Here is a 22,600-nt window from a genome sequence, read left to right as displayed (position 1 = left end):
AAATTGTATTTTCAGTTTTTCGAATCATCTCATGACGATATGGATGGTCTAATAGTATGAACAGTACATCATTTTTTTTTCTTATAACGGTTGATATATGTTGAGAATAGGACTTAACTTGACACATACACATAATTTAGCAGCACGTGTCATTTACAGGTTTTATTTAACTGTATCAGGAACAACCAATCATAATTAATAATAGAGATAGCCATAGAAGAGAAATCACAATTTGTAAGAACAAACCCGAGGCACCCGTCAAACCATTCTTTCCTCAAAATAAAATTTATAGAAACGATTATTAAAAATGCAAACCATACAAAGATGTGACTTTTTACTTTCCTGATTAATGACCATTCACTACGCAATAGTTCAACGTAAAATTTTGGAGAAAAATGTGTTTTATGAATATGGCAACAAAATAAAGACAATACGAAATTTGGATAAATTAATTATTTAATTATTATTTTTTTTCTGCTATATCTTTCATTTGACACAGCGATCAATGACTGTCATGCTTGAATAAAAGTTCAGCTTGGGGGAAATTATGTTGACTGTTTCGTCAATTTTGGGTTTCGTCGGGTAATTGTGGAAGTGCTCGATCGTAGTTTTTATTCTTGTCGTTCGCAGAATCCTCATACGATATGGACGATTGTTCGTGTACATCGTCTCGGGAACCACAAAGAGACAGATATATATTAGGTGATGCGTTAGAATCAGTTTCATGTGGCTGATTTGCTTCAGTTAATGCTTTCCTGGAATCAATTATATCGTCATACTGATGATAGATATTTTCTGGACTGGAATACACATTTTCTGTTTTTCGGATATGTTGAGGCACCATGTATACAGAATTGTTGTTTACACTATCCGAAGACAGGGACTTCTTCCTGTTTAAAAAAAAACCAAAACTAAATTTAGGTAACGTAGTATTTGAGAACTGAACCTTGACGATAAGCTAAAGATAAGTAAATGGAATGTATGATATAAGTTAAAGTGACCTGATTTTAATTGAAAGGACATTAGGTTATTATACTTTCTAAAGTCTACCCTTCGTGTTGATCAGTCTTTAGTTTTCTATGTTGTGTTTCGTAAACTGCTGTTTCACAGTTTTTCTTTTGATCGTTTTTTTGGCATGAGGGTTGACAAAAAAAAATATGTGGTGTACGGCCTTAAACAATGAGCAAAACCCATACCGCATAGTCGGCTATAAAAGCCCCGAAATGACAAATGTAAAACAATTCAGACGAAACCCAAACTTAGTTAGAAAATGGAACTAAAATAAGCTTAATTCGCTCGTCTGTATTTATACAATTCGCTAGTTCAAAGAAATACATTCTCATTAATTTCCGATCCTTACGCATCAAAATAAGATGCAAGGTTTTAACGAAACATTTGTTTTATGAATAATGTCTTTATATCATCTGAAAAGGACCAAGCAAGAATGATCAATCAAATCCTTGAGTACAATATTGTCTAATAACTAAAATAAGTTAGAACATATTTTATCATAAAAGACTATAAATTAATAAGGGATAAAACATTGTAAGAAACCTAATGCAGTAGTCAATTTTCACTTTTTAAAATAAAACATTTCAAATCAAAATTATCGTGTTCCAGAATGTTAAGTTCTTATGTAAAATTTCATGTCAAACCATCAACAATGAAGAATACGTAGTTCATGGACCGACAAACGGATGGACAGTAAGATAGTTAAAAAAAACGTACAGCTGATTTTAAGCAATACAAACATACCTTTTACAGTAAAATAACACAGCAACAAGGATAGCGATGATTATAACTACAATTACAACTGCAATAACTATCCCTGTATAAGAAGTATAGATAAACAATTTGGACTTATTGATAAACACGTATCATATATAGAAAACAAATACACAATTCACGTATATAAATAAATTTTGTGTATTTACTGTCTTCTGATTGGTTAAAATTATTAGTTTTATTTTCAATGTTGTAAATTTTTATGGTGACACGCCCACTCTGACGTTGTGTATTCATACGCCAACATGTGTGTACGTTGATATTGTCAAGGTAAATAATATAAAAAGTTCTTTGAGCCGTATTTTTTATAGAAATTTATTTATAATGAATGGCAATAATTTATTTTGATTTTATTGAACCATAAAACTAATTTTTGACTCTTCACATTTTACATAATCCGCTTCGCGGATTATTCAATGTGAAGAGTCAAAAATTAGTTTTATGGTTCAATAAATTCAAAATAAATGATAGCCATTCATTAAATAATAAGTAAAACTGCAAGCTACTGCTCACGGTTGATGATATCCCGCCCAAATATTTTGGTAAATAGAAGGTTAAGTAATGAATCTGAAAACTCATCACACAGTATAGCTGTCTTATATAAACCCTGAAACCAAGTTTAAGAAATCCTCGTATGGTAGTTCCTGAGAAAAAAGAAGGCCGGGTTATATTTACCTCATGCCACTATAATTCATACCACGATAACCGTTACAGAAGAGCTCCTCAAAATGTCGATATCCAGTAATTGGCGGGAAATTTAAAAAAAATATATTTAAACTAACGGGTTTGACATTTCTGAGCATAATTTTGAATAACTTTAAACAGTAAACCTTATTATTAACAACAATTCTTTCAACTGAGCTAAAAAAAATATTTGGGTTTCCTTCTCCTTTAAGTAGTGTTCCCTATGTCCTCGAGTTGCTGATTTTTCAACGTATTCCCTCACTTCTCTTTTTATTACTATAATCGTAGTTAACTTGAATTGATAGTTATTTACTAAGTTTCATTAAGACCAGTCGAAACAAAAACTAGATCATTTATATCACCTCACTGAACATGCTGAACATAAGTTGGTTGAATCCTGAACTAATCTGACATACAACACAACATATCTGTTTTAAACATAGTGTAAAATATTTACATAATATTAAAATAAATTTCTCAAATGCAGATAAAAAAAGGTATGCATTGTTTCTCGTTCTCTTTGAACACTATTTAACAATAGTTAATAGTACCTGTACTAGAAGAACTCTCGTCGGATCCCATCTTTTTACTGCCTTTCCCTTGAAAAATAGTGAATATAATTAATATATAAAGACACTTTGACTTGTATGTCGAAATTATCAAAGTAATATACTAGTAATCCATGCCTAAATTCATGTACATGTACCTTACAATTATTCTATACACCAAACATAGACGAAATATTGCTTATACTAGTAATATCTAAGAAACAGAATTAACTAGGTAAACCTACCATTGACCAATGACCCAAAAATGTTTGACCTATAACATACAGTATCTCAAAAGAGGACCAAAGTACTATACCTTACATTAACCAATAACCCGTGAAAATGAGATCAGGGTCAGATGAAACCTACCAGACTGACATGTACTCTTAACCATTACTCCATACACCAAATAATGTAAACCTTCTGCATACAGCATCTCATAACAAAGTAGCTGTTACTTTGATCACAGATCCATAAAATGTCGGATGTAGGACTGTTATACTGTATTATGGAACAGGTCAGATGAAAAGAGCCCATATACCAAATATAATTACCCTCTTACAAAACGTGAGGGAGAAATTCTCATTACAAAAAAATAAAACTCTTATTTCAAGCAGTCGTTGACAACTAAAATGAGGTCAAGGATAATGGATATATGACAGACGGAAACTTTGTAACATAAGGCATCTGTATACAAGATTTGAAGTCAACCCTCTTGAATATATTTACAAACAGTTAACGCGCTGCCGCCGGATAGAAATCCGTATTCTATAAGTCCTGTATTCTGCATTATGCATCACAGGTGAGACATTAAAACTAATCTCTGACGTGAAACATTTCATAAAAAAATGAAATAAAACTAAAAGGCGACATATAATAGCTACTACATGGCATAATGGAGGATAGTTTTATAATAAAATTAATAGTTCAAGAATGTTTTATGCATTTAAAAGTAACTAGATGTTACATACCTTCAAAGAAACAAGTAAATGGCAGTTCAGTATACTCATTTGTCACTTCACAAGAATATGGTGTGGCATCGTTCGGTTTATTTATTTTACATTTGGCTGCTTTCGCAATTTCTAGTCCAGGTAAATTTTTGAAATCTTTAAATAAAATTGTATATACATGTCTACATGTAATAGGTATGAGTCTCCGAGGATGCTAATAATAAACAACTAAGGAAAAACAGCATTACATTGTAAAGTGTTCATGATCACCTCAGTTCACATCTTTGGAAATGTAAAAATTCAAGTATATAGAATATTCACCGAGTGACTTATTTTGATTATTATAAGACATTAGTTTAATTTACAACAATTGAAAATTCCCTGCTAGGTGCATAGCAAAGTTTTGTTATTCCTGTCAAAACTTTTTAATAGTTTCAATTCAAATTTTAATGACAATATTTAGGTACAATATTTTGCACATTCTGACAAATTTAACGATTAAAAGAAAACACTAATTCCCGTATTTCACAAACGTATCTAACGTTTTTACTGGTCTTACTAATGATGTAGATTCATAACACACAACAAATGTAAATAAAACATTATTTGTAATTTGAAATGCAAAGATTTTACCAGAAGTTGGAACTATTCCTCTGAAGGCTTCAACCCAGTATAAGCTGTCGTCAGATCCATGTCTACAGTTTAATCTGAGACTATGTCCATTTCTGTGACATTTGAGAACACTATCTATCCACGATTTACTAAAAAATGATGTTCCTGTATAATAAAGTAAATACATATGTATGATTCTTTTATCTATTTTTTCAATAACAATCCGTATTGGCAAGCAATCAGTCTGTGACATCAATCGTTTAGTAGTAACTTCAAGGACAAACACATGTTGAATCGACTTGAAAAAATAGAAGAACTTGTTTGTAAAAATGTTAATCAAAATACGACATAGTTATACGCAGGAGCGGATCCAAAGAGGGGGGGGGGGTCCGGGGGTTTGAACCCCCTTTTTTGGGACGATCAATGTATTTGAATGGGGACATGTAATTGGAACCCCCCTTTTTCCTGGGTTAGGAACATCCCCTTTGAAATGGCTGGATCCGCCCCTGGTTATACTGTTGTGAATACATCAGTGAATTTCAGAAACTCTCATGACGGCACGTCAACTGTTCAATGGTTACTTTTTATTGATTATTTAAAAAAAAAGTTCACCTAATGGAGGCTGTTATCAATATTACCTTCACAGTGGTATTTGATCCTTAGGTCTTTGTCCAATCCATTACATGGATCTCCAAACAGTTCAACGGATGATTTGACGCTACAATCTGTCTTGTCATCACAATTGACGCTTAGTATATCAGTTGGAGAATCAGTGCTACATGTAGATGTATACTCATCGTCAAAACATTCGGATTTCTGATTCCGACCAAATGTAGCATGATCTATCTTGATCGTCTCGTCACCAATACAATGTATGGTAGCATCGTCGCACACTATCAATTCTGATATTCCTGAAATGAATGTAACAAATCGTTTAACATTCGTGCCATGACAACGGTTTCTACTAATGAGTTTAAACTGTGAAATCCTTAGTAGTAGCGCAGCATTAATTGGTCGAAGTAACGATGAGTGTTAGTGTGTAATAAATAATAATGAAGCTTCGTAACAAATGAGTCATATATTTAAGACCAAAAGAAACTAATCGATACGAAGTTATTGAATAGCTAGTGCCTTCCCATACAAAAGAAAGGCTGAAAAGAAACACCAGAAGGAACAGTCCTAACTGATAATTAGAAACAAACTAACATTGTCCGCATGGCAAATAATTAAAAACAACAAAAGTCCACATAAACACAACATAAAAAAACAACAGGAATCGTACCAAAAACCGGGAGTGAACTGATGAGCTCCAGAAGAGTAAACAGATCCTGCTCCATATGTAACAACCGTCATGTTGTTCAAATGAGTACAATTAATGATCACTTATTCATCAAAACCTGACCTATGACGTTTAACTCAAAAAGACCATGATGAGTGTGATCTAGGGCGATACAACCTTCTTTTAGTTAAAACAGATGCATCTACAGTCTCAAGTTTGATTATAAATACCACAGTATAAGAAAAATAGACTTAAGACAAAGTCCAACAAAGGCAATCAAATTCAATTGTGACCAGTCAGACTTGTTTTCACACTCAAGATTTAGCAAAAATATAAAAACCGCTTCCAGTTACACAATTTTAAGTGTTGTTATTGAGTCTACATATTTGATTGATTGATTGGTGTTAAAATTTAGATTATTAAAAAATATCTGCAAGCCTCGCGCTTTAAATATTAATATCTAAAAATGTTTCGAGAGGAGAAATGGCATAACACATAGTTGTGGAATTTTTACCTTTTTAAATAAAATAAAAAAATCAAAGAGGGGGTGCATACATTTTTTACAGAAATGCGTTTTGCTTACTTTTAACGGAAAATCAAATTTTGAAATAATAATTTAATATGAATCATCACTTGTTTCATAAAAAAATATTTACAACATATATATAAACATATATTTGTCAATAAACGGAAAACCACCAACACTATCAATCGTTTCTAACCGTCTGAACACACAACATCATTTTCTTCGTCACACGGTCTTATTTGTGCTCTGCCATTTGCGCAATCCAATGCGAGACATTCCCTCTCAAGTCCTCCAAGAGAAAGGTAGTAATTGTTCAGTTGGGTGTAGTCTGAATTTAGAAAACAATATTTTTTATAAAGTTTTGTTACCCAACACCATGAACATGAACACATGTATCCAAATTTTAAGTTTATGTGTGAAGTATTGTATTACACTGTATTTCATTGTATTACATTGTATTTCATTGTATTACATTGTATTGCATATAATTATTGTTTGGTTGTATTACTTGACCCTTATGGGTGTAATTTTGCAATCAAGATTATGATAAAGGGTAGATAATTCAGAATATTTTCAATAAATTCCACACTGTCTTCCACATTTGCTTATGTTATGAATTATAAAATACATTTCTTTAATTTTCCGGCAATTTTCCTTTGATAAGTGTAAAAAAATTATGTAAAAGTTCCAAACCTTACAGACTATACGTCGTTGTTTTCAAGTAAGTTGGTTATTCGTTTTATTTTTTATTATTTCTTAACAATATTCAAGTATTATACGTTCTTGGCTTTAAAGTTTAAAAGGGTCTGAGCATTCCCGATGAAGGTCAATCTAGCAATGTGATTCACACACTATTTTTCAAAGTGTTATTTTCAGTTAGAAATCCGTAGTAGTCTCTTCCCGACCACACAAAGTAAAAATATAAATAAAACAAACTTACTATTAAATCCGGAAGTGATTGTTCTATACACTGTTACAAACTCTGCATTTTCAATGAAATCACCACAAATTCCAATACCATCCTTGCATAGTTTATCACAGTTTTGGCGATAGTCGATTAAGTCAACTTTTTCTGATAAAAACTTAGTATCTATACATGCGCAATAGGATCCCTAAAATATTTAGAAATGCATACATTATTTAATTGAAATAAAGTATATGTCTCATACGATAAACCTCATTCACATGTAAAATTTTCGTTTCAAACTTTGTTTTAAAATCACAATATATAAATGACTGTTCCAATTATTTCATGTGGGGAAAAATCATGAATAGAATGTGTTGTTTCATTAAATGAATCAAATGTTTTGAATATTCATCCCAGTTAACAATATCAAATGCATCTTTTCTTAGTGTCCTGGGTGTTATAAACACAAAATAAATAAATTACATTTCTCTTAAAGGGGCATGAGCTGTCAAATTCATGTTAACCGATTTGAATCAAGTTTTCATACCAATATACTTAAATGTATATTCTAATTATTAAAGTCTAAAATAAACTAGCAGATTGCATGTTCTCAATAATATGTATAACATATCGTGTGTATTAGTGAAGACCCAACCTTTGTATAACATATCGTGTGTATTAGTGAAGACCCAACCTTATTGATCATCGAGGTGACCTCCGAAGACTATCGACGATCATATAACCCGATATAGACATAATATCTATAATACTAAAATTACGAAGTCCAATTTTTTCAGCCGTCATCACGTAAAAACGACGAATCAAAGAATTCAACTTTATATATCACTAATATAGTACAAAGGTGTAGATTGAAAATTACACCACTCTAGGCCCTTTTGTTTTCCACGTAATTAATATTGCCAATAATTAAGAAGTTCCGGGTCGAGTCCGATACCGATACCAATAGTATATTTACCTGTAACCTATTACCTGATCTGTACGTTCCGCATCTGACAGGCGCACCACCAAACGGTGTATTCAGGGTTAATATGCTATATACACGGGTCATAACCACAGGGTTGACACTACTAAATTGTCAAATAGCTACCTATTGTAGTATTTTAATCAGTAAGACTTTCTAAGATAACAAGACTAACATGAGGAACAGTTTTCAATTTGTTAGTGGGCATACATGACGTAAAACAACGAATCAAAGAATTCATCTTTATTTATAACTAATATAGGACAATGTTGTTGATTAAAAAATGCTCCATTCCAGAACCTTTTGTTTTCCAAATAATTAATATTACCAATAATTGATGAGTTCCAGTTCGACGGGTTCAAACAGAAAGATTTGAAAGCAGAGAAAAACTGTGTATCTTATAATCGGCATGACTTTATCAGATGACAATACTTATACTAAAATAAGGCTTGCGCATAGTTATATACCTTAATTCAGTCACGGACCCGCGATATCACGGGTGTGTTCTAGTGTTTATATAAATATATAGCGAACACGTGCAATTGGATTTTTCTATGTAATTCAAAACGGAAAGTCCTTTGCCTCAAATGGCAAAATCAAAAGCTTAAACACACAAAACGAACAGAAAAATGAACAACTGTCATATTCCTGACTTGGTAGTGGCATATCCTTATGCAAAAGTGGTGTGGATTAAAACTGGTTATATAGCTAGCTTAACCTCTCACTTTTATGACAGTCGCATAAAATTCCATTATATTGACAACAATGTGTGAAACATGTTTTTGTTGCCCGCTGGTAAATATTGCGATTATTTTCATGACGAATCATGAAATGAATATGAAACCTGCTTTGAACTTGAATAGAAATTTTGATTTTGGGAGGAGGTTCAAGGGAAAGCTTTTTTCATTTCAAATTTAATAATATAAAAACATTATAAAACAAGAATGTGTCCATGGTACATGGATGCCCCACTCGCAATATTATTTTCTATGTTCAGTGGACCGTGAAATTGGGGTCAAAACTCTTATTTGGCATTAAAATTAGAAATAGCATATCATAGGTAACATGTGTACTAAGTTTCAAGTTGATGTGCCTTCATCAAAAACTACATTGACCAAAAACTTCAACCAAAACTTTATCCTGAACTTCGCACTATCATTTTCTATGTTCAGTGGACCGTGAAATTTGGATCAAAACTTTTATTTGGCATTAACATTAGAAAGATCATGGGGAATATGTGTATTAAGATTCAAGTTGGTTGGACTTAACTTGCCAATCAACTTCATCAAAAACTACCTTGACTAAAAACTTTAACCTGCAGGGGGACGAACGGAAGGGGGGACGAACGGAAGGACGAACGAACGAACGGACGGACTGAGCCACAGACCAGAAAACATAATGTCCATCTACTATCGTAGGTGGGGCATAATAAACATTTTAAATACTAGTATTACAAAAAAATACCTTCACGGTGAAAAATGTATGCATGTCAAAGCCCTTGTAACAATGTAAATAGCACGTCATGACGTAATCCTTGTCATCAGGCGTTAACAATTTGTATTTGCTCGGAAAAAGCTTATCCAGTCGAAGACATCCGAAAATTGTGATCCACTCGGAGTATACTTTATTTCTTGTCCAGAATTCTAGCTCTTCGGAAGGATCAATTGGCATATCTTTAATACTGGTATTTAACCCGTCATTAGCCATTAATGATCCATCTTTCAAATAACAGAAATAAGCAGCATCCCACCAAGTTTTCTTCTGTGGATAATATTGGATTAAACTATCTGTAATAGAAATATTGTGTCATGTGGACATTGCGGTGATGCACCAATAATAATGGAGATTTATAGACAAACGTAAATAGGCAACACTCTGATAACAAAGGAGGTCACATTACGGCACTTCGCCGTCGGTGATCCAACCACACGCACGAGTCGTATTATTTATGTTCATGGAAGAACACTTAATCATGTTTAATACCAACAGTAACTAACATGCTTTATTTACAAACTGGACTTCTCACCTAAATTTGCTCGACATTCACATTCAAATTGATCTACCGTAAAGGACATCAATGAAAACTCACGAAATAATTCAAAATAGTAGGTCGACTGAAGTTAAAGAGCGAGAAATTTGGACGCCGTCATTGGAAAAAGTTGGGTATGCTAAATAGACGCAGGTTTTGCACAAGACCACCAACATAACTGACATGAAGAAAAATCTTATTCTTCAGCGTTAACAATTTTAAGCTTGCACCAACATTTTGAATTGTTCTTATATTTAATAAACCCTGTCGATACTTATTTTTTTGCATTAGACAAGGTAATGCTTATTCACAGACATCATGTGAAACCTTTGCACTAAATATGTTATTGAATAATAGCTTAGTCTGGAAAAAACATTTATTTACATACTTCATAATTTGAAATGTTAATATCGTTTTATTTGGCTAGAATACATACTTCATAAAGATATAAGCCACAAAATGATGTTTTTATCATTTCGCCCAATTTATAAATCATCGTGTCTTATCGATCAGTATCAAAAGAAAAGAAACATGACATTGAAAACTTGTGGAACCAACATGAAACATGACATTGAAAACTTGTGGAACCAACATTTGAGATTTTGATCTCCTTGTCAAGTACGCCAACATTCTCCTATATAAAATGTGATTGGCTTTAAGCTAGCTTTCAGGGTTCTAAGAAAGTGGATTTTGAAAAATAATTTACACATTTATTTGAGTTGAGATAAAAGGATCGACACATTTTATTCATTTCCCATTCTAACTGTTAACAAATTGACTTGTTGTACCTCCTTAACTTGTTGTACCTCCTTGACTTGTTGTACCTCCTAAACAATGACATTTCTTTATCTCGACTACTGTTGGTTACATTGATTTAACTTCACTTAACTGGCACTTAAAACTACATATACATAACACGCATACCTGATCTGTCACAGAACAATATGATGTGAAGAATCAAGAAAATAAATCCGACTGTCACTGGATTTCGATGATTAAACATCATTTTGTTTGCACCTCCAAAACATAAACCGGACAATTTAGTATGAACTGTATTAACTAGAAATAATCGCGATCATTGTATTATTTGAGAGAGTTATAGTAACTGTACTGAACTGTTATTAACATGGCTTATTAGACAAAAAAACCTTGATGAAACCTTAACCGACGAATTCTAATAAATGTCAGGTTTTTTTTGTTGTATCATAATCTTAGTGAGATAAACATTTTTTCCCGATCCACTTAACTTCAAAGTTAAATTATTTATTACCCAAGTGTACAGTTTATCCGTTTAAATATATAATTTCAACACACAGACAATACATGTTTATGTTGTAACATTATCTCTAATTTCAAATGCAGTAAAACCTATTTTCCATTAACTGTTTGATGTTTTATAACTGGATACACCATATATAATCTGAATACGTTAACCGACAGATACCTTTATTTTGACATTGCGGAAGGTCATATTTTTCTCTCACTGTTAATTACGTTTTTCCACCTTATCCATTGGATTGATTGTTTCGTGGATGCTTGATCGTCCAGTGGCAAACAATTCATCGGATAGTGGATGTGTACTGATTGTTTAGTCATAGACACATGATTTATTTGATAGTTGTTATGGGCCTTGATCTAGCTATATATTTTCAGTAACTGCGAAAACTCTCAGATTTGTACTATGTGTCTTTTGTGTTTTTTGTAAGGGTTCTGTATATGCTTTGTATCTGATGATTTTAGCCTCTTTCAACTGATTGTGCATAGACAAAGAATAAAATCTCTAAATTAAATTACAAAATATGATTAAATTGGAGGATTAATGGCAGGTTTTTAGTAGGCTAGCTATTAGTTGATAGTATGTGTCGATTTACTTTTGTATTATAACCATCTGACTATGTAGAAGTGCGCCGATAAAGAACGCCAATCTAATAAAATATTTTATTATAATATTGGTAAATGAATAAAATGTGTCGATCCTTTTATCTCAACTCAAACAATTGTGTAAATTTTTAACCTGTATCTGAAGAAAAAAGAATTTCTCGAAGTTTCTTAAAATCAATACACACAACAGGATAAAATGGAACATTATAACAGTAACCTACTGAATACAATTGATAAAAGATCCTATATGTTGGCATTGGACAAGGTAATGTTTTCTCTCGCGTCTTTACACTAAATTCATTAGATGTTCGATGTGTATTGATATTTTAGCTTAACAACAACACAAGTGGTATTTTTTTCAGTAACTGCGAGTACTCCCAGATTTGAACTTTGTGCTGTTGTTGTTTTAGTTAGGGATAATATGGGCTTTGTATAGATCTGATGACTTAAAACCTTTTCAAAAAGTAATATCACAATCATATCGAACTCCAAAAAAAAAATCAGAAAGTCCCTTATCAAATGGCAAAATCAAAAGCTCAAACACATCATACGAATGGATAGCAACTGTCATATTCCCAACTTAGTACAGGCATTTAAACCTGATTTTATAGCTAGCTAAACCTCTATAGAAAAAGAAAATTAGCAAAAAATGAAAACCAAGAGTACAAATTGTTTGACAATAACACAACAACACATTGACGGGTTGTTTAGAACACAGCCACGTCATATGTATCAAAGAAATACAATAAGGCAAAAAGACAAAGCACATTAGCAAAAATGAAAGACAAGAGTACAAATTGTTTGACAATAGCACAATAACACACAGCCGCGTCATATATATCAAAGAAACACAAAAACGTATATTATATACTGGTGTTCACTATTGTATGTTTTAGCATTATCATCCGTTATCCAGAGGATGTATCTATGGTTCATTCAGATTGTAATTAGGAACAAGCCTTTGTTAAACGAAAATGTAGGAATATCATTAAACAGTTCGACAACAATGTATAGTCTATCGTTTAAAGATGGGAATTTAGACAACACTCCTAGAGCTGCATATCAGCCGAATCATTTATTTTGGTGTTTGTTTATCAATTTGTAACAACAATTCTTTTACGAAAAAAACCCAAACAAGAATGTGTCTTAAGTACACGGATGCCCAACTCGCACACCAGAAAACATAATGCCCCTCTACAATCGTAGGTGGGGCATAACACCGCAGAATAAGCGAAGGTCAAAATGTGCTCAAAAGCAAAACGAGAAAAAAGCCAGCTCAAATATTGGATATTACACAAGTGAAGGGTACACTTCTAAAAACCACAGTTTACTTCAAAGCACAATGACTTTTCTGTTTTCTCCACGAGACTATGTCGATGTTGATCGTGATGATCATCTTATGGAAGAAAGTATCTATAATTGTATTCGATAGAACACTAGATAATAATTATAGTAATTCAATGGCCACCAGTGAACCTTTAGAGATAAATAAATCTCTGGAAGAGGTAAACTTGCCTGAGAGTCAGAGCTTGGAATACAATTTTGTCCCACTTGTATCTGTGTCATCTTTTAACTTTGACACATTCTTACAAAGTCATAATTAAACAAGACCAGTAGGCAATGCAACTAAATATATAAAAACAGAATATCACCAAAACATTTTGTTTAACCATCAAAGGACTGTAAGGACACAATCAACAAAAGTGACAATCGCATACGTTTCTGCCAACACCAGTGGTTTTGAACAGTTCAAGTTTATTACGTATTCGATGGAAAATGACGACATTTACTGTTTGTTTGCCAAAGAAATCACACCTGGTGGTCGTGCAAATAGACGAAACACATTAGAAAAAATCAAAGATAAGAATACAAAAATAATCATAGAACAATAACACAATGACGTGATGTATAAGTACACAGCCACGTCATATGTATCAAAGAAACACAAAAAGCATATAAACAAAGCACCTCAGCAAAAAAAAAAATGAAAAACAAGAGTACACATTGTATTACAATAGCACAATAACGAGATGTTTAGTACAGTACCAAAGACATATAAAGGTATATAGATAAAACACATTAATTAGTAGAAACCAAAGACAAGAATACAATTTTTTCATAGACCAATAACACAATGACGGGATGTGATAATTTGTTTTAGTTTTATGTATTGTGTTGGATTTTGACCCATGCATATTTACTTCATATCCCTTCATTTTCTATAAAGATCTAACCAAATAACAAATGGTGCTCTTGGTGGGTAAACGAAAACTACCCACCACGAAGCTCATCGAAGCCAGTTAAAAGTATAGTTATAAGGTTGTTTATAAATATAATAGAATAATTTAACCAATCAATTGTAATGTGTATTGTGATGCTCAATATGACAAAAACAGATTTGTTTGAGTGTTTCTTTCTTTCTTCTACGAGTTTATCAATAAAGGACCGGATCGGAGGGGGTTACTACCTAAAAAGTGGACAAATTTATTTTGAAGTAACTTTTAATGCGATATGTATTTGGGTGCAATCAACAGTTTTTTTCTATGACTTCATATTTTGAGGGACCATCTATAATTGACCCTTAGTGGTGTTAATGTTAATGAAGATACTTGTATAAAACTTGATATCATTAGAATCATAATTTTCTCTAGTTTATAATGAAATAAAAATAAATTGTACTTTTAATAGAACCAAAAAGTTTTATCCAGAGAAAATGGGAAAAACATTGCCTAATCTATGCATAAAAAACATGAAATTAGGCCATGTGCACACCCATGCAGACATGATACATGCACATTTTTCATATTTAAAACTGTATGAATTTCATAGGTTTTTACCTGGTCTTTCTTAAAATTTATGCTTCAGGCTACGTTCGCCTGCTCCGAAAAGAGCTACAGTGGGTGCAAATAAGTTTTGCACTTTTCACTGCAAAAAAACCAGGATGTTTACAGTTTGTCTCCCCTTAAAACATGTGTATTTAATCTAATTTTTAAAAAATATTTAATCATTCAACCTGTTTTAATTGAAGCTAATTAACTTATTTTTACAATCAAATATAAAAAACATGATACTTTTTTACCAATTATGATGATAAAAAGGGACTTCCCTCCTAGTCTATTTTTAGTCGGGGAATAACCCCTAGTTTTTTTTTATACGAAACTGTTTATAGCACCCTTTGTCGAAAAGAACGTTTTAATACGACAGGAGATCTATTGGTATAAACGTTGGTTGTAGCTCTGTAATGATCACTTTTGTCATTTACATACACTTTTAACATATATGCTGTCTGATGAAGGTGATACAAGTTTTTGCAGATCTGGAGACAAAGTCGTAACTATGAAATTAGAAGTAAACTAACATGTATTCGAAATAGATGGTGTTCACTATTGTATGTTTTAGCATTATCATCCGTTATCCAGAGGATGTATCTATGGTTCATTCAGATTGTAATTAGGAACAAGCCTTTGTTAAACGGAAATGTAGGAATATCATTAAACAGTTCGACACCAATGTATAGTCTATCGTTTAAAGATGGGAATTTAGACAACACTCCTAGAGCTGCATATCAGCCGAATCATTTATTTTGGTGTTTGTTTATCAATTTGTAACAACAATTCTTTTACGAAAAAAAACCCAGACAAGAATGTGTCTTCAGTACACGGATGCCCAACTCGCACACCAGAAAACATAATGCCCCTCTACTATCGTAGGTGGGGCATAACACCGCAGAATAAGCGAAGGTCAAAATGTGCTCAAAAGCAAAAAGAGAAAAAAGCCATCTCAAATATTGGATATTACACAAGTGAAGGGTACACTTCTAAAAACCAGAGTTTGCTTCAAAGCACAATGACTTTTCTGTTTTCTCCACGAGACTATGTCGATGTTGATCGTGATGATCATCTTATGGAAGAAAGTATCTATAATTGTATTCGATAGAACACTAGATAATAATTATAGTAATTCAATGGCCACCAGTGAACCTTTAGAGATAAATAAATCTCTGGAAGAGGTAAACTTGCCTGAGAGTCAGAGCTTGGAATACAATTTTGTCTCACTTGTATCTGTGTCATCTTTTAACTTTGACACATTCTTACAAAGTCATAATTAAACAAGACCAGTAGGCAATGCAACTAAATATATAAAAACAGAATACCACCAAAACATTTTGTTTAACCATCAAAGGAGTGTAAGGACACAATCAACAAAAGTGACAACTGCATACGTTTCTGCCAACACCAGTGGTTTTGAACAGTTCAAGTTTATTACGTATTCGATGGAAAATGACGACATTTACTGTTTGTTTGCCAAAGAAATCACCACTGCTGGTCGTGCAAAATTTTAATCATGTTTTCTTTCAAAAACTGGAAAGATACAGTTGCTGATATGAAAATCCATTTGTTTAGTGCCTATCACAAAGAGCCATCTGAACTTATGAATAATTTTATTGAGTTGATGGAAAAAGAAGAATTGGAAATAGATGTTCTTTTAGATGAGAAGTTGAAGGAACGAGTAGTAAAAATAAAAAAAGTTATTAGAATCGATTCTTCGATGCATTGAATTCTGCAGTTGCCACGGGAAAGTACTAAAAGGCCACTGACATGATGTTGACATTGAAAATGGTAAAGACAGCGTTGACCCAGACCAAAAGGTTGAAAATACTAGAAATTTTAAATGATGGTTAAAACTTTGTAGCGATCTCGGTAATAGAACGTTGACACAACACTAGTAACATAAGCAAAGTAAGCTATTTATATATTTATAGTTAACATCGCAAATTGAACTAACGGGTTGTATCAAGGAGTATATACAGTAAGAGACTCGAAGTCATAGATAATACACCAAATTCAGAATCAATCTCCCGGACCACTTTTTAGAATCCAAGCTGCTGACGAGTCAATCTAATAAAAAATGCTGACGAGTGAACATATGTTAGTAATAAGAACAATTTGGGATTGTATTGTGGTATTTGATAAATGTAATCATACCAGCTGAGAAGTTGAGAGAATTTGTTGAGAGCCCAGAGACTACTGGTACTGCCATTACGAACACATTATTGAAACGATAAACAAACTGGTCTAAACATGACAAATTCAAGTTTGCTGTCCTTTAATAACGCAGTAAACATGACAGAAACTTATAAAGGCTGTGAAACAAAATAAAACAAAACAAAAAATCGTTTCCGAATGTAAAATTTTACTATTGCACGAATCACGATTTAAACTTGGCAATCTTCAAATCGTATCAACTTTCAGAAATGATGATTAGGTAAGAAAACTTTAAACAGCTTGGCATATTTTTCAAATATTCACCGAAAAGGCCATGCTTTTTTGGAAGATTCCTTTGACGTAATGATCAAAGAAGACGAGGAAATGAGAAGACCAGTAGGACAACCGGATGTGCCTTTTAGGCCAAAATGTGATTCGGCGGTGCTCAGTAGTCCTACGCCGAAAATTGGACTATTTTGCGTCGGCCGACGTCAACTGGAAAATGGCGCGCTTTTGTGTATTTTGTTTTATTCGTTTGCGGTACTTTTACCGACGATAAATACTGTCGTTTGTAAGCCTATTTTTATGAGAAAATATATAAGTTTACATATTATTTTCAGTTTTGAACATTGAAATATAGGGAAATCTGATTTTTTTGTATCTGAACATAGAATTTCGGGTTTTGATTTTCGGCACTGTATGATTAAATGGCTATGTAAAAAATGGGAACAAAAAAATACCTATCCTTTGATTTGCTAGAAATTTTTACATCCTATTCGCGTGAGCTTTTGGCATCGAAATTCGTAAGAAACACGGGTGTCCAAGTCAGGGCAAAAAATTGTTCCCATTTAAATGTAGGGGTCTTAATTTTTTATAGGTTTCTCCTTGCATAGTCGCTAGATTTGGAAATTGGAAAGTTTTCTGTTTTTAAAGTAAATATTCATTCAAATGTCATGAAGAGGTGAATCGTTAGGTATGAAATCCCTTTAAAAATAATGATATGTGTCACCTAATTTGTAAAATAATAGATTTTTTTTCGAACTGGAAGAAGGCGCCGTTTTCGTCTATTTTTCTATTACGTCTATTGAAATGCTATAATCATGAGGTGTTTCTAAAAAACCTCCGCTTCAATTTTTGTAATACTTTCATATAATAATCTTTGGTACAAAATGCATGTGTTATGAAAAAATTAGGCACTTATATCGAGTAGAAATGGAGAACGGTCATCTTTATTATGTATGGCGCCATTATGGGGGCGTGGTCCTCCCTCAACCTTGTTTCTGAAGTACACGATCGTAAATCATCTCTCTTAAATAATTATCCACTAAATATTATTGAAACATAACAAATATATTTTAAAATATCAATAAATTTAATCTGATTGTGATTTTTGTATGTAGAATTGCCGGAATCGACCTCAACCGAAGTTGAATCAGTGTCTAGATGAACGTTGTCAATTTCCGGCGCCGAAAACGTCAACGTGAAATGTCATTAAAAGTTCGCTTCTTTTCTTCTTAGTAGCAATTTTGTTCATCTTAATGTCAAGGAAGTCATGCAATATGGACACTGCTAAACAGATACAAATCAACAACTCATTGCAAATCTCCATTGGTACAGTGTCATACAACTTTTACATCATGTTTACGACGCAGTTGTACTTTGTTTTACAACGATTTCAACACGAAGAAGAGTTTCATGGATGCAAAATCCACAAATCAGTTACTGAGGAAAATGTTTTCCTTACACAAATATCATCAACAACATGGACACAAGCTCTATGTACAAACCTCCATTTCCCAGGTTATTTGAGAAATTTAAGCAAACTTTTACAAAGATCAACAAAAGACATTCTGTTTGCTTTCCAAAAGACAACTGTGTGGTGAAAGCTGAATTAAAAGATATTCGACAAAAGTTTAAGAAATAATTCAAATATATGGACTTTGGCAAATACAAGGGGTAAAATTACCGGAACAGAGTTAATTATACCACGGAGATGTAGATAATCACTAAGAAACAATATGTCGGCCAGTAATCATGAGGAATAATTGCTTCATGGTCTTTTTTTCTCTCAAGATTTCGATAATTTAATAACAGAGATGGAAAGACGCTTTTCGCATTCAAACGAAAACTCCGCACTTGCGTTGTGTCTTCAGCCTTCAAATTGGGTCTTTTGACCGATGAAAACATCAGCACCGTAGAAAAATTCTTCGAAGATGACTCACCGAGTATCGTCTGACCTTTTAGTAGAATTGGGATTTTGGAAGAGGGAGTGGGCAGAAAGTGTGGACGAAAGCAAACCTGTATCGATAGAGGAGACATTGAAAGTTATTAAGGACAAGTTCTATCCAAATATTCAATGATATTAGGATTGCTGTTGATGCTCCCCGTTTCCGCTGCAACAGTAGAAAGAAGCCATTCAACCATCAAACAGGTCGAAACCAAACTTAAGATCAACAACAATCTTAGAAGATTAAAACTAAATAATCCACTTATGTAAATGAAAGCTGCTTTAAAGTCTCAATTTTGTCATATCAACTTCTGTCAATTAAACGAAACAATGATATCAGACTAAAACCAATATTTCACGCATGACAAGTGTTTCGTCTACAAAATCGAGAATAAAGTAGATGGTGTTTTTCTTTACAAAATCCCAATCTCTGGTATCTGTCAGTCAGACTGGCTCTTTTATAGTTTTTGGGGTTTATATTGCACCAATTTTCCTGAGCTTCTGGATTTCCCTAACTTTCATTGAAGACCCTTCGGTTGTCTTTCGATGTATTCTCTAGTTATATTTCTGTTCCTTGATTACACTTATCTACGTAATTGGATGAAGTATAGTTGGGATATTGTATTTACGTTTTTTGTTGATTTTTATGTTGTTAAAAAAAAAGTTCTTAATGAAAAGAAATTGGCCACCACCTGATATGGTATTTTTTTGTATGCTTGTTTTTCATTTTACTAATGTACATGTGTTAATGCCTTTTTGAGTTTCTTTGTTACAAATGACGTGGCTCTGTACTTGTGCATCCCGTTATTGTGTTAGTCTGAAATGGTAAATCCTTTTATTCTTGTCTTTAATTTCTAATAATGTGCTTTGTCTAAATACCTTTTTGTGTTTCTCTGTTAATTCTTCGTTTTAATATTGATTAAGAATATAACACAATGTTGACTGGTGTAACCTAATTTTTGACATTTTTACCAATTGTGTCTGTTTGTTTTGCTCGCATATCATTGTCAATATAATGGAATTAATGCGACTTTCACACAAGTGAGAGGTTTAGCTAGCTTTAAATATTTGTTTATATAAATTCCCATTGATCAAGACTTCCACAGAAGTAGAAAACAAATTTCAATTTTCTAATTTTACCAAGCAAGACTCAGGTGTTTACCTTATTTCCATTTTAATGATAGTATGGTAAGTTTCCGAATGCATGTGTGTTGTGTGTATGTGTTATTGACCTGATCATTCTTACTAAATAAATAGTATTTAAACAGTCTACTTTTATTTACAAAATATATTACAATACTATAAAGTTCTATCCAGCAGATCTTTGTAATATATTAATGCTGCAACCTGTAAAATAAAATCAAAATGTTTTATTATGTTCGCTGCAGTTAAATACAAGTTGACAAAGTTTTGGTAAGATATTGATTACATTTTGTTGCGTACTTCATGCAACTGTGAAAGATTTTTGTTCTTTTTAATCAAATTCCACAAGTTTCTTTATTCATTTTATGGTTTGAAATCTTTTGAGCAATTTATTTGGTTTATGTATGTTACAGTTCCAATTGGAATTCCACAAGCTCAATATGAAACTAGAGAAGTAAGGCTTACCCGAGCCAGTTACAATATACGGAAATAAAATAAAGTATTTCAAAACCCTTAATAACAGGCCTCTTGCGACAAAGAAATTGTAGTTTTTGGGGCCCTTTATAGCTTGTTGTTTGGTGTGAGCCAAGGCCCCATGTTATAGACCGTACTTTGCCCTGTAATGTTTTACTTTTACAAATTGTGACTTGATTAGAAAATTGTCTCATTGACACTCATTGCACATCATCTTCTTATATATAAGTATGTGGCTAGGATTAACATGATCGAAATCACAAAACTTATCTATCAACGTGAACAATTGATGTCAAACTGTAAAGAAATTGACGATTGACTCGAAAGACATGGACATAATCTAATATAAGAACAAGAGCCATGAAGTACCAACCTAAAACACTAACAGTGACTAAAAGCTAGTTCAAACTCTTAAGTCCAAATGAAAAATAGATCATGTTTTCCTTTTTAAAATAGAACCAGTTAAGAAATGCTGATGTACACGCTATATTTCGATAAAACTGAAGATATGTTCACACGCAGCTAGTCACGATTACCGTAAGGAATATTGCGTTAGGGGATATGTTGGGAAGTGCCTATTTCCGCTACCGCTTGTAGTACCAGCTTGTGTTATACACGGTTACGTCAGCTACTTAAAAATTTGTTTTCAGCTTTGGATACACTCAATAACATACAACGTCTGTGACTGTTACAACTGATTTTTCTTTATAATGCAGATGACCTATTAACCGAAGCTTATATGGAATGATTTTGTAAATTGCAATTTCATTCAGGAAGACAAACATAAATGAAATGTAAAAAACAGTTAGCTTATTAATAGAGATACCATTTCTATTGAGAGCTTTTCATTTACGTTAAGCAACATTTAAGACGCACCTGTACATGCAGTATGATAGGATGTTACAGATCTGGACTCTTGTGGACTATTTACCGGATTTGTTATCACATAAGCAACACGGCGGGTGCCACATGTGGAGCAGGATCTGCTTACCCTTCCGGAGCACATGAGATCAACCCTAGTTTTTGGTGGGGTTCGTGTTGTTTATTCTTTAGTTTTCTATGTTGTGTCATGTGTACTATTGTTTGTCTGTTTGTCTTTTTCATTTTTAGCCATTTTTAGTCAGTTTATTTTAGATTTATGAGTTTGACTGTCTCTTTTGTATCTTTCGTCCCTCTCTTTTGTAAAGAGATGACCTTGGTAGAATGTTATGAATGATAGAATAGCAACAAATGAAGGATTCTCATAGAAAAAAAATTGGGACACCATCATGATTTGGGGACTGTTATTTATATCTGTGTCACAAAAAGAATATCAATTTTGTAACCACACTCCCCGCAGTTGTCGACTGGAAGACCGGGTGTTGTTTCTACAGTTTAAGCGGTTCGCTTTTTTAGGTTTTCTTTGCATTCTTTTTTAGCTGTCATCTATATTTTAGTATTATTCTTAATTACAATACAGTGTATGTCTGGTATGTCTGGTGTAAATCCTTATCAACACCTTACATTTCTTATCTTATTTTTGTTAACTTACCGATGTTTACTTTTCACCACTATCACTCATTTCCATAATTCTGGATTGAATATATTT

The 22,600-nt window shown here is 32.8% G+C and overlaps 1 protein-coding gene across 3 annotated transcripts; it reads right to left on the bottom strand.

Annotated features, from left to right (window-relative positions):
- Nucleotides 1–480: 480 nt before the first annotated feature.
- Nucleotides 481–11,415, bottom strand: LOC134706807 (uncharacterized). 3 transcript variants are annotated; one of them, XM_063566097.1, is made up of 10 exons: nucleotides 11,227–11,412; nucleotides 9,738–10,060; nucleotides 7,325–7,496; nucleotides 6,581–6,712; nucleotides 5,218–5,490; nucleotides 4,601–4,744; nucleotides 3,989–4,123; nucleotides 3,021–3,068; nucleotides 1,756–1,828; nucleotides 481–890 (listed from the first exon to the last, which is right to left on the bottom strand). In XM_063566097.1, exons 1-10 carry the CDS (start codon nucleotides 11,306–11,308, stop codon nucleotides 563–565), a joined length of 1,710 nt encoding a protein of 569 aa, XP_063422167.1. In that variant the 5' UTR covers nucleotides 11,309–11,412; the 3' UTR covers nucleotides 481–562. The 3 variants fall into 3 exon arrangements, with proteins under 3 accessions (XP_063422167.1, XP_063422168.1, XP_063422169.1); XM_063566098.1 differs by lacking the exon at nucleotides 6,581–6,712 and having other exon boundaries at nucleotides 11,227–11,415; XM_063566099.1 differs by lacking the exon at nucleotides 1,756–1,828 and having other exon boundaries at nucleotides 577–890.
- Nucleotides 11,416–22,600: the final 11,185 nt, after the last annotated feature.

Source organism: Mytilus trossulus, chromosome 2, assembly GCF_036588685.1.
Source record: "Mytilus trossulus isolate FHL-02 chromosome 2, PNRI_Mtr1.1.1.hap1, whole genome shotgun sequence".
In the NCBI taxonomy this organism is placed as follows: Eukaryota; Metazoa; Mollusca; class Bivalvia; order Mytilida; family Mytilidae; genus Mytilus; species Mytilus trossulus.
This window is presented reverse-complemented; position numbering and strand designations above follow the sequence as displayed.

What these genes read in the sequence shown, in the direction of transcription:
- LOC134706807 (XM_063566097.1), bottom strand. Translation starts at nt 11,308, where the DNA reads ATGATGTTTAATCATCGAAATCCAGTGACAGTCGGATTTATTTTCTTG. An exon ending in ATTGTTCTGTGACAGATCAG is followed by an intron (nt 10,061 to 11,226) that starts GTATGCGTGTTA and finishes TTTCTATTACAG; the next exon opens with ATAGTTTAATCCAATATTAT. An exon ending in AGGAATAGTTCCAACTTCTG is followed by an intron (nt 4,124 to 4,600) that starts GTAAAATCTTTG and finishes TTTTATTTAAAG; the next exon opens with ATTTCAAAAATTTACCTGGA.